The following is a 15,941-nucleotide window of genomic DNA, read 5'->3' as shown; positions in this document are numbered from 1 at the left end:
GCCCTGCGGCTCACAGAGCACAGCGCTGAGCGGGGGACTGCTGGGAACAGGACCTCGGGGCAGGACAAGCCCTTTCCCTGCCGCCCTTAGATCAGCATTGGCTAATCAGAAACTCCACCCAGAACACAGCACCTTTCCAGCAGGTCCTGTGGTTTAGCTTAAGCTGTTCATGATTGTTAGAAAATAACCAAGGAAAGAGCATTCCTCTCCTGCAATAGCATCCACACAGCCCAGAGAGCAAACCAGCATAGCCCCTGCTGGCCACGTTCTCCTCTGACCCTACAGCAAAGTCACAAACCCTACAGCCTTTCTCACAGAGGTAAGATCCAAATCTCAAGAAACCACAGAGATCTGCTCATCAACCACTGAGGCATTTTTTGAAACCCAAAGCCGCTGGAACAGGGGTCGAAGCCATGCAACACATGGGGAGGGTGAGGACAGAGCTGCCAGGGATCAGCTTTACCCACTGCGAGGCTGGATTTGCAGACCCCGACGGCAGTATGAGTTCTCAGGGGGACGAGGTAGGATCCTCCGGTCCTTTCCCATTATGCACGTTATTGGGTATATGCCTTCCCTCTCTTTACATGTGGGTCCAAGGCAAAACAGGGCTGTGAAACTAGTTGCGGAAAGGCAGAAACCTGCCCTTGCTACAATGGGCTTTCTCCCTGCATCTCCATTTTGTAGCCCCTTCACCCACAGCATATTCATTTCTTTCCTTTTTCCTTGCCACACAACACTACCGACCGTCAGGGAGAGGGAGCCCCAAGGGATTAACGACAGTTTGTATTAAAAGCAGACACTATTCATTCAGGCTAGCCCCTACATAGCTACACATCGCCCAGCCGATGCGGATACCATCCCGTGTCTGCCTGCCGATATTCATCAGTGCCCTGAATTAAATTAGTCTTCTCAAATGTATCAGAATCAATGGATTCAATTACATGAGGGTAAAACCCTTTGGAGGCTCCTTCATTGTAACATATAAGCCAGATTTCAAATCCAGTTAAGAGCCCCCTATCATTAGCTTTAACTAACTTGGTTTGTGGTCCTGTTTCTATTTAAGCAGGATGACTGTGAGCTGGCGGTGGTCAGTAAAGAGCTGTAACACACAGACTCTAGAACAGCACTTTTTTTTTTTAAACTAATACATTAAGAAAACCCCTAGTTTATTTTACAAAGTCCTTTCAGGCAAGAAATCAAATAGAGAGCCGCAGAAAAAGTGTTCTGGCTAAAACTTGATTCCATCATTTGTACATCTTAAAAACGGTTCAGCTGTTAATTACGAGCAACCACATTCCCTGCAAGGTAACCTTCCCGCAGAGGGTGCGAGAGGAGCCAAAGGGGAACCAGAGGGACCTGCAGGCAGCTGGTTCACCCTCCTCAGCCCAGCACAGAGCTGTGGGGCTGATCCCCTGCCCACCCCCAGCAAGGAGCCCTACAGCCACCTGGGGAAGGGAACCGTAGGGCACGGGGTAAACCTGGAGACTCTGCAGCCCCCCAGACGAAGTGCCCTCAGCTCTACCCACAAATGCCTCAACAGACCCACAAAGCTCATGCTTGGCCATAGGTGCCCCTGCTGTCCATCTTCCAAGCACCCGGCTCCTGTGGCTTGTCCAGGACGAGTTTCTGGGTAGTCTAGGACGCCAATTGCTCCTTTTAACGCACTCCAGCTAACAGCTACTAGCTCACTTTCCACCCTGAACACCACACTCCACAGCCTGCATAATTCGTTAGCAAACCATGGCAAAACTGGCAACAGCTCCATACCACCTGCTCCAACATCTGCCCAGCAAATATATTTAGCGTTATTTGTAAGCCTACAACTCCAACAGCTGGGAGTCTGGAGAAGAGCATCGGAAATATGAAAGGGGCTGAAAACTCATCTCAGGGGGAGGCAGAAGGAGCTCGTTTACCTCCTCATCCTGGCACAAAGGAGGCTCAGAGGTGAGGACCAAGCATTAGATGCTCTTCCACAAGGCTCTTCCTGCAGCCTCACAGCCACACACGGTAATTAAACCCTCTGCAATCCCAGCTGCATGAGTCAATTTTAGATTTGGCACATTGTAAATCCAACAAGAAACAAGAGCTGATGGGAGCAGGGACTTGATCTATTTGTAAATTCCAATTAAAATAGTTTTAAAAATTTACTCGTTCCTGGTTAGCTTCAGTGTTGCTGTTTTGTTCTATTACTAGTAGTGCTGTTTAGTTCTATTTGTTCTACTTAGTTCTATTTTGTAGTGGAGGTGCAGAGGACCTCTTCAGGCACCCCCAAAGAAAATTTCTTGGCTTTTTATTTTGTAACCAAAAGTTTTATCCATGAACAGACCTGCAGCAATGCAGGACATTAAAGAAGGGCTTTTCAGTCTGGAAGTGAAAGTATTTCATTTGAGATGGAACAAAACGCGGTGCTGAACCCTGTCCCAGGCTGCTGTGACCTGGGTACCAGGATCTGCTGCAGGCTCCCATCTCCCACGGCACCCAAGCCACCCAGAGATGCAAGAAACTCCACAACAGGCATTTTCTCCTTTCATTTAATTAGGACCGACATCTTTTGGGGGAAAATAGGGGCCTTCCACTTCCAAGCTCCATCCTGGAGACCATGGACATTATCACCATCTCCCAACCCAAACCCCCAGGCAGGGCATGCAGCTCCAGCTGAGCCAAGCAGGCACCCACCAAGACCCAGGGTTGCAGGAGACCCATTGGCTTCACGATGGCCCCGCTCTCACCTGGAGCTTCCTTCTAGCCAAGGCCTTTGCTAATAATTAACAGCAAGTCAAGGAAATAAAAGTGCCCAACAGAGCCATAAAAGGGAGGATTTGGGCCCAGGGAGCTTGGGAAGGTGCAGAGGGCAGGAGCAGGTCAAGACTTTCCCACTGCAGGGATTCACCAGTTTCAAAAAGGACGGACAAGTTCAAGGCACAAGCTGCTACAGCAAGAGGAAAACCTCGCTGGATGATTTCACATTCCCTCCTCGCATGCAGAAGAGGTCACATGCAGAGCCAGCCGCGTGCATCCATCTCTAAAACGAGCACCAAGGCACAATATCCAGGCATTTACTGCACAAGGAGCATCTGCCAGGTGAGCAGTGGCCTGCACTGGTCCCCAGGGCCACCAGCCAGGAGGTGCTGGCAGGTTTTTCAGGACATTTTCTCATCTGCAGCACTGGCTGCTGCCATGGAGACTGGGCTTGGGTTTCCATGGGCTGCCACGTGAATGCCTGTAGCAAGAAAGCTCTTAAACTCAATGGGCTGTTACACAGCAGTCTTTTTTTAAATTTTGCTGTTAAACTTCTAAATAAGAGAAGCCGCTCGATGCCTAGATGTACCTTGAAGTCCTAGGCAAAGAGGCTGCAAGGGTCCCATCAAATCCATTAAAATAAATAAGCAAATGCATCGCTCCACTCAGGAAACCAGAGGGGACGTTTCTAAACACCCTGCCTTCACACACCACCAGCAGTAGACATCCTCACACTGTCCCCCCCTGAGATGCTGGCATATGCTTGTAAAAGCTTGCCTGAAGGCATGATAAAATTGGGTCCCTGATGCAACACCAAGCCTGCCCTGACATCAGCTGCCATCCTACAAGCCAGGCCTCCACCCCACCGTCATTTAGCTGGAAGGAAGGTTCGCTTAAGGTTTGGAGCCTGCATCCATGTAGGTGCTCATGAGCATCGTCACGGTCCTCCCTGCCCAGCCATGGTGGTGTGACCAGTGCTTGGCACCGCAGAGAAAGCCCTGCTGCCAAGGTCTCCTGCAAAGACTGAGGAACCCCTTCCTTTGGAGAGAGCCTCAACAGCCCTGTTCCTCATTTATACACCCCATAAGCCCCTAAGAGGGGGACAAATGTCAGCAGATACATAGCCACCTGCGTGACTGTCACCATGGGACAGCAGCTCCCTCAAGGGGGGCAAGGTGAATATTTGTCCTCTGTGCAGCAGTCCCTGGAGGGGTAAAAACTACCGCCATTTTTCTGAGTTGAAATAAGAAATAATTTATTTTCTTCCAAAAATTAAATTGCAAAGTAGTGTGGTTTTGATGTTACATTTTTGTTGCTTTTGGGGGTTCTCCGATTAAAAACAATCTTGAAATATAGCTTTAATGGCAAAAAAAAAAAAAAGGTACTTCAGCTTTCCAACATGACCTGTATTTCTCCCTCCAACCAACAATTTTGCTAGTTTTGATCCAAGTGCTAATTGCCTTAAAACACATTTTGCAACAAATGAAGCCACAGTATTGAAAAGTTTCAGCTACAGCCGCTTGTAAGAGAACTTAGTGATCTCATTCTGTACATCTTAAAGAGGGACATTAATGAAAGATATCAGCACCTCTCTGCTCCACGGGGCATCGCGGGGGCTGGATGATTAAGGCCATGAAGCGCATGGGCATCATTAGCCAGAAATCGTTTGACAGGCAGAGGACAAAGGGAGGCCTGGCTTAAAACGGATGCTGGAGACCCTGCCTTGTGAAAACTGCTCTGCAAAGCCAAGGATTTAAAAGCCAGTTCTTCAAAGGCAGGTCACCTGTGGATGTGACATCTAGGCACAGCTGGCAGATGGCATCAGGTGAGGAAGAGTACAGCGGGAAGCCAGGGCGTACAGCCTGAGCTCTGTCCTCACTTTCCTAAAACACCAGGTTTAAATGTTATTTTTACCAGAAGCCCAGATCCTATTAACCACAAGCTGTGAGGCACTGCAGGGGCAGGAGCTGAAGCATTCAGGTATTCTATAGGTGAAGCCAGTGCAGAACAAATCCATAGGACACACACCAGCCAGGGGATACCAGCTCCCAGTGGGAAGCCAGGGTCCAGCCCTGGCAGCCTGCACTAACACAGCACTGAATTCCTACACATTGCAGACGAGCATTTTTTAATTCATCTTCAACGTCCAGCATGGGAAAGGTCTATACTGGAAACTCTCATCTGGTGAGCTCAGGGGAAACGGGTCTTTAAGCTAAAAGTTACTGGTCTCTTAGGCACAAGTAATCATGACTGAATTATATTGGTTCTGTGTAAACAGAACAAAAAGCCAAAATCAATAGCATACATGCTTGCTCTAAATTTGGCCTATTTAAAGGAGAAGAACCAGCTGAGAAAGACAAATTAGGAACTGCTTTAAACAGCTCAGAAGTTGTCCAAAAGCATGAGAGTTGAGGCAGAAGGCATGTGGCTTTAAAACCCCCAGAAATTAGATATGGGAAGTGGGGAATGAGCACAAATTGAAAGCAGCCTTTAAGGATGATAAAACAGAAGAAAAAAGGAATTGGCATGTGATAAGCAATGTGGAGTCTATGATTTGTAGAAAATTGACTTGGACAAGGAAAATAAAGCCACGAGAAATCTCTGACCCGGCCATCCTTCGTTGCAGCACAGGGTCCCCATCGTGACCCCCCACCACGTGGAAGTGGCTGAACCGCCAGCAGCAGCATGGGAAGACAGAGCCAGAGAAGCCACATTTCTGTCCACGTTTGGGAAAAGCCAGATGACATAACCAGATGACAACGAAACACTTTCCATTCCAGAAGTGACAAGGAGGAGGGATTTCTCAGTCCTGTCCTGATAATTCAAACTAAAAAGCATTAAAATAGCAGGCTCTCCTGAACATAAGCACCGATCTTTCAATTTGGCTCAGAAAGCTGGGGAAGATCCAGGGGACTGGGAAACTGCTTTATGTTGTGCCAATATGCAAGAAAAAAAAAAGGCAAACAGGAGGCCTTGAGTAATTACAGACCTCTTCCCAGAAGCTGAGCCCAAGCAAAATAGTGGAGCAACTGATATGGGGCTCATTAATAAAGAAACCACAGATAATGTAATGAATACCATGGTTTTGAAAAGAGTTGCCATGTAACTAACTTGGTATCTTGCCTGAGGAGATTAAGAGTGTTTTGTTGACAAAGATAACAGTGCTGATGTAATGATCCTAGGCTTCTGTAGGGCTTTTCAGTTAGTAGGGCCCGATACCACGATCCAAAAACTCAACTGACTTCCTAAATGGCAAACAGGTTAAAACCCAGCTTGGAGCATATCTGCCTACAGGAGCCCAGACAGCTAGCGTAACGTGCTGCCCTAGTTATCAGCTAGGTCAGGCTAGGTAAAATGTATTTCAAAGTTTAGTGTCTTCTCTCAGGAAACACGTTTTGTTAGTAGAAGCTTCTTCTATCCAACAGACAAAGGTACAATATGATTTACAAGCTCAAGATCAGAGAAAGACAATTTTAAAATATTTTTTCCAGCACATTCTAGCATCAAGCCCCTGGAAGAGGCTCGGTCATGGGAAAGTTGAAAATCAAGGCTAGACTCCTTGCTAAGCAAGCCACACTGATTTAAAGGAGGAATCATTGCCAGGAAATCCTATGGGCTGCGTTCAGCAGATCAGGTCAGACATAGTTATACCTGTGGAACTGCAGCATCCACAGCAGAAGTCTGGGGAAGAGAAACCCCTGCTGGTGCTCAACACAGCCTCCATCCGCTCTGCACCAGCTCCTGCTTCCTCGGAGAGGTGCACAGGTCTGCAGCCCTCAGCTGAGGCATCACTCTGTCCTTCTCCAGCTGCGTTGGGCCAGAAGTGCAGGAGATATTTGCTCAATCAAAACTGGAATAGCTCATCCCAGTGATCCCCCACATCACTGTTTTGTATAACAAAGGGCAGAAGTTTTTGCTCACGAGTTTCATATACGGCACCCAGGTGCTGGATTTGGGAAGTGAATACATTGTAAGCCTAAGTAATAAACAAGACAAATGATTTCTTTTTGGAGGTCCATGTGAGATGCCTCAGCAGTGCCCTGTTTTCACAGGGGGATGTTCGGGGCTCCCTGGTATCCTACCCAGACGCTCAAACTGAAGCAACCCAAAAGCCTGAACACCCCTGCAAGCTCCACATCCAGGGGCCACATTCAGACTGGAAAGACTCTGAAGGACTCCCTGTGCTCCCTGCCACACTCTCAACCAGCACAAGTGCCTCTCCTCCTTTTCCAAAGCAAAAGCAGAGCAAAAACCACTTCTAAGCGACCCTCGGGCAGAGAGCAGTCCTGCTGGCGCTGCATGCAGGAGACGTGGCTGCCCCAAGCACGCAGCCATGAACCTGCAGCAGGACACGAGACACTGGTGGGAAGTGCAATGCCCCGTGAAGTTGCTCAAGCAGGAGCAGAGAAGCTGCCAATCAAGCCAAGCCCTTGCTGCAATACTACTGGCATATGGCAAGCCATAAAAGTCAGCAAGGGCACAAAAACTGAACCCAGGCAGAAAGTCAGATCATAAAACATTGAAGAGTAGCTGTAATCCTCGCTAGAGGATTCCTCATGGCTTGGTTAGATGGAATAGCACTTTGTTTCTTTGACATGGGGTGGTGGTTAAAAACCACTGCGGTACAGATCAACATACTCTTTTCTTTACATTTATCACATGGTGGATTTGAAGTGCAATAAATTATCCATAGACACCTGATCCTACCTGAGAAACTGGTTTTGGAGGTCTTCAGATGGCTGAGATATTAGAGCTAGCGGAAACAAGAACCACCATCTCAACGCCTGAGAGCAGTGGAGATATTGCTGGGCTCAAGCTGTCGGTCACACGTCCCCCACCAGCCTTCGCTACAAGCCCACAGGGATATTTGGTATTAGCCCAGGTTACCCAAGGAGCTGTCAGCCCAAAAGGTCAAGGGAACCAGTAGGGGGGAGGAGTGGCAGTTCCCCCATGAGGGCTCGTCTTAATTAGGCAGGATGGACCAAGTGCAAGCCTTTTGTGACAGGTATTTTCAAGACCAACATCCAGAGTAAGTACGTCTCCTGATTTACACAGCCTTCAGACTGCTCTGATTTTAAAGGAAGGATGTCCTGGTAGTACTTCAACGTAAACAATCAAAGGTGCTAACAAGAAATTAGCAACTAAATCTCCGTTTACTGCTTTCAAATATTATCTTTAAGACAGACCTTCCTCTTAAAGTTTAAGTAGAGCCAGCATTTCCTTGGCCATAAAAAAATCCAAGCTTTTTTTCCTCTTCTTTGCATATGAATTCTCTTAATCATCAAGAGCACCACATTGTGATTTGCTTTATTCAACTGGAATGTTTCTTGGTATGATTAAAAACTAGCAAGAAAGTCCTGTAAAGTAAGATCTTTTACTCTGTATATTGGATATTTCAAAACCTCAACAAAAAAAAGAATTTTTAAGTTAAAACTGAGACTTGGTAAAAAAACCACAACCAAAACCTCACAAAAAAATTAAAAAAATCTTTTTTTTGCCATCCAAGTCATAGTAACGTCCAAGCTCATTTTGCTCCATGTTCTCTGCTGCCACCAAGCATTGCCTGACCCAGCAGAAATGCACGATTCATGAATCGTGCCACACAGGAGCACCTCCTCCTGCTTAAGCATGTGCAAAATCAGGAGCAGAGACCAACATTTGCCCAGCACGCTCTTCTGGTTCATTTGGCCTCCTGCTCCCTGGAAGTGTTTCTGAAAAATTACTTGCAAGGAGCTCCCTGGCTGCTGGTTTACACATGCCATAAAGCTAGAACAGTAATACCAGCCTCACCCCACAATTTCCCTTTCAGGCTGAAGGACAACCTGAAGTCTGCTCAGGCATTCCTCCCAGCCCATCACCATGGATTCAGGCCACCCGCTAACTGGAAAGATGCCATGCTGCAAAATACGACTCTCACCAAGGTCTGACAGCAGAGTCCAGGCTGGAAATTTTAAATCCTTGCAGAAGTGCTCAGATGCTAATAAGAGACCTACCTTGGGGTTTTTTTTAGCTATGAAGACCAAAGAGAATGGCAAGGAGGAGGAACAAGCAGTCCCTGCTGCTGAAATGCTGTATTCGTACGCACAGTGACCGTGTCTGACTACTACTGAGCTGTTACTGTTTAAGAAGCTACCAGCAGTTTTAGGATTGAATGAGACTGAATGAGTGATTGCAACGCCAATTTTGTTCAATAACAAATCTGAGCATGAAAGAAAAGACATGCCATGAACAAACCGAGCATTTTCATAGAGCTTTCACAGCATTTTTAAAATCAAGAAGAAATCTCAGAAGTAGCTTGAACTGTCCAGATAACTAAACCTGAGAAATTTTGCCTCTTTGGAAATCAGTGGGATTTAAGCTTTATTTGACTTTTGGTTGAATGACTTTAGGATCCCAAATTAAATTGCTTTGGAAAAAGCTATTCAGTTTAGTAATCAACTCAGCCCTCTTGCTCATGTTTAGTACAGGCAGACAAAGAGAAGACAAAAGGTAGGAGAAGTGGGTCAATACCATCCATTGCTTGAAGACTACTCATAAATTACATCTACCCCTCAAAAAAAATCTCAAAAGGAGTAGACTGCAATCCAGGTATAATTTAGGCCGCCAGTATCAAACATCTAATCTATTACCTTCATCCACTTGCATCTTCCTCCACCATCACCCTAGCCCTCCATAATTATTTAGCTCTAGCAATTAAGGATTCACCAATATACTAATTTACTTCTAAATGAACAAAAGCATGGAAAGCGTAACTACAAAGTATAGCTTTGGATTGTCCCTGCAGCAGAGCTGATCTGCTCCTCATTATTTTCAAACTGTAACACGTTAGTAGCGCATTTTTTTTCTTTTAATAAATCCAAACGTCAAAGATCCCGAGGCGGCTCTGGTCCTGATTAAGTGCTTGAAAAATAAACTTGTCCCAAATCCAGAATATCATTAGTCTTCCCCTGTAGACCTATGAATTTCACGACTTTTCTTATTACGGCAGCATCTCACCAATTCACACCAGTCACTGGGAGAACCGCTGCCAGCAAAGCCGACTGGCAAACGAGCATCGGACGGGGGAGCACATCCTAAACAGGATCCATCAGGACTTGAGGACTAATTGCAGGGAGGAAGACACCACCTTTCAGTCATGCTCAGGAAGAGTGATTTTGCCATCTCAGTTCATGATCATCATCATGAACCCAACCAGCAAACCAGCAGTATGCTCACCTGTAAGCCTGCCTGCTGCTGCAACACTTGTGTCATGATTAAACCCTAACACACACAGTACGAACCCAGCTGCAAAAGTCCACTTGGCCATACGTGAAGTGTAGTTTGCGTGAAGGAGCTAGCAAGGTGTAGCCAGACAGTTTAAGCCAGGCGTGAAAAGAGAGACCATCCCCAAACAGTTAACAGAGACACCTGGGAGGGTGAGGGCAATCCAGAAAGGACTCCTTACTGCTCAGTCACACACACACAAAAATTTCAGTTTACTTTTGCTGGCAGGTTTCCCCCTCAGGACATCGGTTTGCATGAACTCAAACAACAAACCTTGGCTAGAAGTCCCAAATAAAGCAAAACAAAGGACTTGCAGCCTGCCTCACTCTGAGCAAGTCACTCATCTCCCGACATATGTGGAGGGTCTGGAGATATCCTCTCCAGAGGATGCCAGAGCAGCCCCAACAGGGAGGAGGCAGCCCCCAGCCCCAGCACCACGAGCACCAGTGGGACTTGGGAGCAGCCACTCTTCTCCCACCGCCAGACTCCCCAGGGAGCCGTGCCAAGGAAGCGTGATACCTTGCAACCCCCAGAATCACAACGGCCTCCTCCCACTGCAGAGCTTCAGCCCTTCCCACCTCCTCAATGATGGCAAGCAGCAGCAGCAGCAAGCCTTCCCCAGGCAGACATTCACATCCCACATGTGGGCAGCAGCAGTCATCCAGCCTCCTCCTTTTTCCTGTACCATGCAGAGACCTGCTGCCCTGCTAACCTCACTGTTTCCTTCCCTCCAAGCAATTCCAGCTGCAGCCAGGCTCGCAGGCAGATCCACAAACACCTCTGTGCATGCAGTGACCCAATCCATCTCATTACCACCCTCATCAAGCCACCCCTCTTGGGCTCAATGCAAATGCTCAGGAAGGTCACCTAAACTCACCTTGGCCTCCACCAGCTCTGAGACACACCAAGTTACAGTCAAACCGTTGAAGAGAGACATCACAAGAAAGACAAAATCATAACTTGTAGCCCTGCCTGGGTATTTTGGCTTTTTACCCGATTGCTTGTTAGAGCGACTGGTTTCCCCAGAAGACATTAAGGTGGTGAGACACACCAGAGGGACATGGGGAGGGGCATTCCCTGCATATACCTCCTGCGGCAACGCAGGAGAGTCATACCTGAGCAGATGAGTCCTGGATTTCATTGGTTTCTTTTGGCACCTAGACAGTCGGAGAGAGAAAGAGGAAAAACATCACTGCCCAAGGACCTGCACTGACTTAAGCACGTGATTATTGTTGGCTCCAGGATTGAAGAGTGCACTGCCTCCGACAGCATGGGAAGCATCCAGGGAATGCACACTGGGAACCAGTCATTCATAGCAACATCAGGGAACAGCTTTCGATTAAACCTCTTGAGTCTTTGGGTAGTTTTTGCAGTTTCTTTTGTTTTGTTTTTGAAGCTAGTCAGCCCTAAGGAGGGCCAGCAAGGGGTGGGAACTAGTGTGATGTAGGGCAGACTTATCCTGTAGGTTCCCACTTGCAGTCAACTTACTGATGCTTAAAATAAACCTTCTCCCTGCTGGGTAAGCCACTGGAACCATTCGGGTGAGTGCTCCAAGCCTACAGAGCACAGGATAATACAGATATTAAGAGCACGTTAAGAGGAGCCGATCACCTTACAGGCTCAGAGGACACAACTTGTAGCTTTTAAATGAGAGATTTGCCCTTAATTCTTAGCTCTAGGGAGTGAGTCTGACTTATCCCATGGAGCTACAGCCAGTACCTAAAGGCTGTCAGCATGAGAAATAGCAGGTATCATCTTGGGAATGACCATGGGTTGCATTTGCTGAAAACTCAGACGCACCAATCTCCCTTAGAGCAGGCACACAACCAGCGTGACCTACTCTGCATTACAAACTTGGCCTTCTCCGCATTTACTCCCTGGCAAAGACAGCTCCTAGTTAATCCCTTATGACCAGGCCTTTTCCTAAAATCCTCCTCTTAAAATAATAAATACAGAAATTGATGCTGCCCGTCCTGGGGAATGGAGCAATTACAGCAGGGCTGCTCCAGGAGCCAGGAGAGGCAGGGGCAGCAGCACCAGCTGGGTGTCACGGCTCCCTCTTTGCTGCTGGCACCAGGACCCCAGAGGAAGGAAATGTTGGACAGGACCCAGACAGGGCAGATGCCCCATCCCACACCCAGTTCTCTCCCCGACACTGCCCTTCCCCAGCAGCTCTCCCAGCTCCTCACTAGACCATCAGAAAAGGGTATCACACGCAGGAGGTTCGTGCCAAACGTTGACATTAGGCGCTTGCCTCTTCAGCAAGCCTTTTCCAGGCAGCTACAAAGCCCTTCTAGATACTTGGCCTAGAGAGATGAGGTGTCTCCCTGGGCCAACTCCAGCTCCCGAGGAAAGCCTGGGTGCTTTGTGTCTTTGGGGATTTACTATGTGATCTGGGCTTTTTGGCGCAGATGTATTTCTTGAAAAATTGCTGAACACTAGTAAAAGTAAAATCCACAAAACTTCCATTTTCCAGCAATGCTGACAAAACGGAGACAACCTTTGAAAGGGTGATGCATCAAAGTGTGCAATGCAGCAATCCTGCTGGGAGCGAGCAAGAATTTCACATTGGTGTACAATCCCCAAGAACAGTTTTCACCCCCTCCCAAAAGCAAAGCTCCAGCTGCAGCATTACTCAACAGCTACTCAAAACTTCCCTGTGTTAAACCCATGAGCACATACAATCATACACACACCCAGGCTTTCTTTGGCTCAGAATCTCTCCCTCTAACTCATTCTCCCTTTGCACCAAACCCAATTACGACTTGAAGGGAGGGTTTCGATGGTGAAAGAACCACCACCCCATGTGCTGGCCACCGTCATCTCCTTGCATCTCAACTCAAACTGGAGACCCAAGTACTTCCACGCTGCATTAACTCCCTGGGTTGGTCCTTTCATTTGAATCTTGTTACACCAAAGGGGAGCTTGGGCCAGCAACCTCAAAATTGCCAGCTGCCCTCAGCCACACCTCTGGCCAGGCTGGTGAACGCTCCCACGGGGAACCGAGGCGGTTGAGGTTGAAGGAGCGTGTGCAGGTTGAGTTGTAGCTGCAGCAGTGCTCGCCAGCAGCTGCTGGGTCTCCCATCACGAAGGTCAGTTGCTGTAGAGCACCCTGGGGAGGAAGAGACACAGAAACCATAGTTTACCCACATGCTTCCTCCAGAGGAGAGGGAAAAGTCTACAGGGGTCTCCAGCCTCTCACAACCAGGGACTTCTTTACAGGATGGTTTAGGCAATCAACACTCACTCCCCATCTTCAAGAGCTGGATGCAAATATCCTGGGAATAAAGGCTAAGAGCCAGCAATGTGCAAGCTATTCTTGAGTTAAACAGTGAGGCTTTAAGAGGTGCTAAGCACACTGCAGGCTCAGGCCCCTACTATTCACCCCGAAGGGAGCATCCTCCTCTGGCCCAGCCTGAGCAGTACCCCAGCGCAGGGGCAGTGCCAAAAGGGACCCCTCGGCAGGCTGACAACTGCGTGCCTGCAGGCAGCGAAGGCTTGCAACTCCACCGTCGCTCCCTGCACACCCAGGCCCTACAGCTCCCAGCGAGGCAGCAAAGACCGCTCAGCTGGGTGCTGCGCAGCAGCAGGGAGCTGCTCTTGTACTGCAAAGGCCCTGTTGAATACAAGGGCGCGTGAGGAGAGAGACCAAAGGGAGAATATTCCGAACAGGAGAGGATTTACAAAGAAGGAAAGAACGAAACATGATATTGGGCTCCCAGCACAGACCGCCAGAGAGAGGAGGGAGGGAGGAGGGAGGGAGGTAAATATAGAGGGATGCTTGTTTGCTGCATAAGGCAAAATGTCAGCCTCCAAGGTTCTGCACTTGTCAGAATCAAAACAGATTCGAAAAGGGCTTCCCTGCCTTACTAGGCTGCCTTCACATTTCTTTCATGAAGCTCAGGGCAACTGAAATAATTAGTTAGCAAGACAGCACCACTGATGCTTGAGCAGCTTTTCTGCATGACACAGATATCCAGAGGGAACTTCTGAGCCAGCGCCATGCACCCAATGGTCCTTTGCTACCTCCCAGCAGCAGCAGAGAGGAGCACGTCTGAGCTTCTAGCTGACCTCTTCACTAAATGAGCCGAAACCTTCCTCCCCAGGCTGGGGGTGAAGCTGGGCAGCCCACTATAAACCAGGGACAAGGAGAGCGCTACCCCACAGAAATGGAGAAGAGCTTCAGATTGATGACACAAACCTGGGATTGGTCTCACAAATGCCACTTGGACTTCTTCTGTAAGAGTGAGATCTGTTTGATGCCCTCAGTTTCTGTGTTTGAGGTTGGCCATCACATACATTTCAACACAAAGCTTGACAGCCTTTGAATTTATTGGGCATTTTAACAAGGCCTCTACTTTGACCCGCTGGGAATCCTTTGCTTGTAAAGTCCTCAGAGCAGGGACTTTATCTTCAACCCATGCATGGGACAAGCTCCCCAACCAAATGCTTTGCATGCCGACTGCACAGATGACTTCTGTACATGGTATAAGTCATGGCCAACAAGAGAGGATGAGTGCAAGTTTGTAACCTAGAGGTCTCTACTGCTGACCTGACTGCTAGCACTGGCATTGCCCCGACCCAAAAGCAAGCACTTTGCACAATTCAAAACCTTTGCAAAGCTCACCCTCCCCAACCATGAAAATAAATGGTGTGTTTTAGGAAAAGAAGGCAATGGATTCCTTCAGAGGGAGTTGCAACCTCAATTCATGAAGCTAGAGCAGACCGTGTCCTCAAACACAGCCCTGCCATATCTGCCCAGCTCTCACCTTAAAGGGGACCTTGAAGGACTTGATCAGGCCTCCGATGATGATCAGCCCCTCAGTGTTCACTCCCATCCCAAAGTAATTGGACCAGCTCACTCTGTCCACCAGCCGACAGTCCACGTGCAACTCCAGCCTCTCCAAGGAGATGCTGAGAGCAACTTGGTGCCAGTGTCCATCGCCAAGAAGGGAAACTGGGAACCTGCATACCCCGGAGGGGGAAGGGAAGAGGGACAACATGAAACTTAGGTCCCACACCTTATGCAGGACTAGGCTTCACCCTTACCAGCTCCCAGGGTCCCTCATGTATCCATCCTTAGTGCAGATGCTAACGATAGTACAAGAGAAATCAAGTCTACCTTATTGTCACAGGTAAGCACCATCACTTCTCTTCCAGCGTGGGAATACTATTTCTATCCAATGGATTTGGGCACATCTACAACCAGTTGATGTGCCTGGGAAATTATTGGTATTTGTGTCTCTCCCTGCTTGATTTATCCCCAGTCTTTCTGTAGGGCAAACTGCAGGCTGCCAAAGCAATGGTAAAGGCAAAGCTGGCCCAGGGCATCCTCTGCTGTGGATGTCAGTGCTATTGGTCAGCCAGAAATGCCACCCTTCTTTGGCACTAGCAAAGCAGGGATGATCCAGAAGGAACAGGAACATCTGCGCATCTGACACCAACCAAGTAGGCAGGCAGATGCGCCCATCAGCATGGGGACACTCAGGTCTAGCTGAGGGAATGGCTGTCCTCATTTCAGAGTTTGTGTCAGCATGAGTTGATGTTTCTCTCCACCCACCCTTGATTTCACTGCAACATATCCAAGGCTATCAGCAGACGTGACTCTGCTACCACCTCATCACCCATAGACATGAGGCAAATCACGACTGACCACCAGGACGTGCTCGCAGGGAGCTGCTGGTGGGAACACAACTCCAGCTGCTGCTGCAGATACTCCGACAGCAGCAAGCAGCAAGACCTGCTGCAGATTACAGCCAAGCCAGGCAGGCGGGGGGCTTCAGGAACACCCCTCTCCAAAGAAAGCCCTGAGGGTTTCTTTAGTGGAAGGGAGGTGCCATACACCTCAAGACCAGAAATCACCACACCAGCTCTTAAAACAGCTTTTATCATTTGACAAGCCTAAGCTCTTTGCAAAGGAGATCAGGGTTGTTACCTAG

The 15,941-nt window shown here is 48.3% G+C and overlaps 1 protein-coding gene across 1 annotated transcript in view; it reads right to left on the bottom strand.

Annotated features, from left to right (window-relative positions):
* LOC142418126 (uncharacterized) overlaps positions 1–15,941 on the bottom strand; it is a 100,605-nt gene that overhangs the window by 45,261 nt on the left and 39,403 nt on the right. The window contains exons 4-5 of the mRNA XM_075519561.1: positions 14,772–14,967; positions 12,971–13,114 (exon numbers count right to left, since the gene is read on the bottom strand). Of these exons, the coding sequence (XP_075375676.1) occupies positions 12,971–13,114; positions 14,772–14,967 (340 nt within the window). The remainder of the gene's footprint in view (positions 1–12,970; positions 13,115–14,771; positions 14,968–15,941) is intronic.

Source organism: Mycteria americana, chromosome 17 (genome assembly GCF_035582795.1).
Source record: "Mycteria americana isolate JAX WOST 10 ecotype Jacksonville Zoo and Gardens chromosome 17, USCA_MyAme_1.0, whole genome shotgun sequence".
Lineage (NCBI taxonomy): Eukaryota > Metazoa > Chordata > Aves > Ciconiiformes > Ciconiidae > Mycteria > Mycteria americana.
Note: the sequence above shows the minus strand (reverse complement) of the source record. Positions and strands in the feature narration are given on the sequence as shown.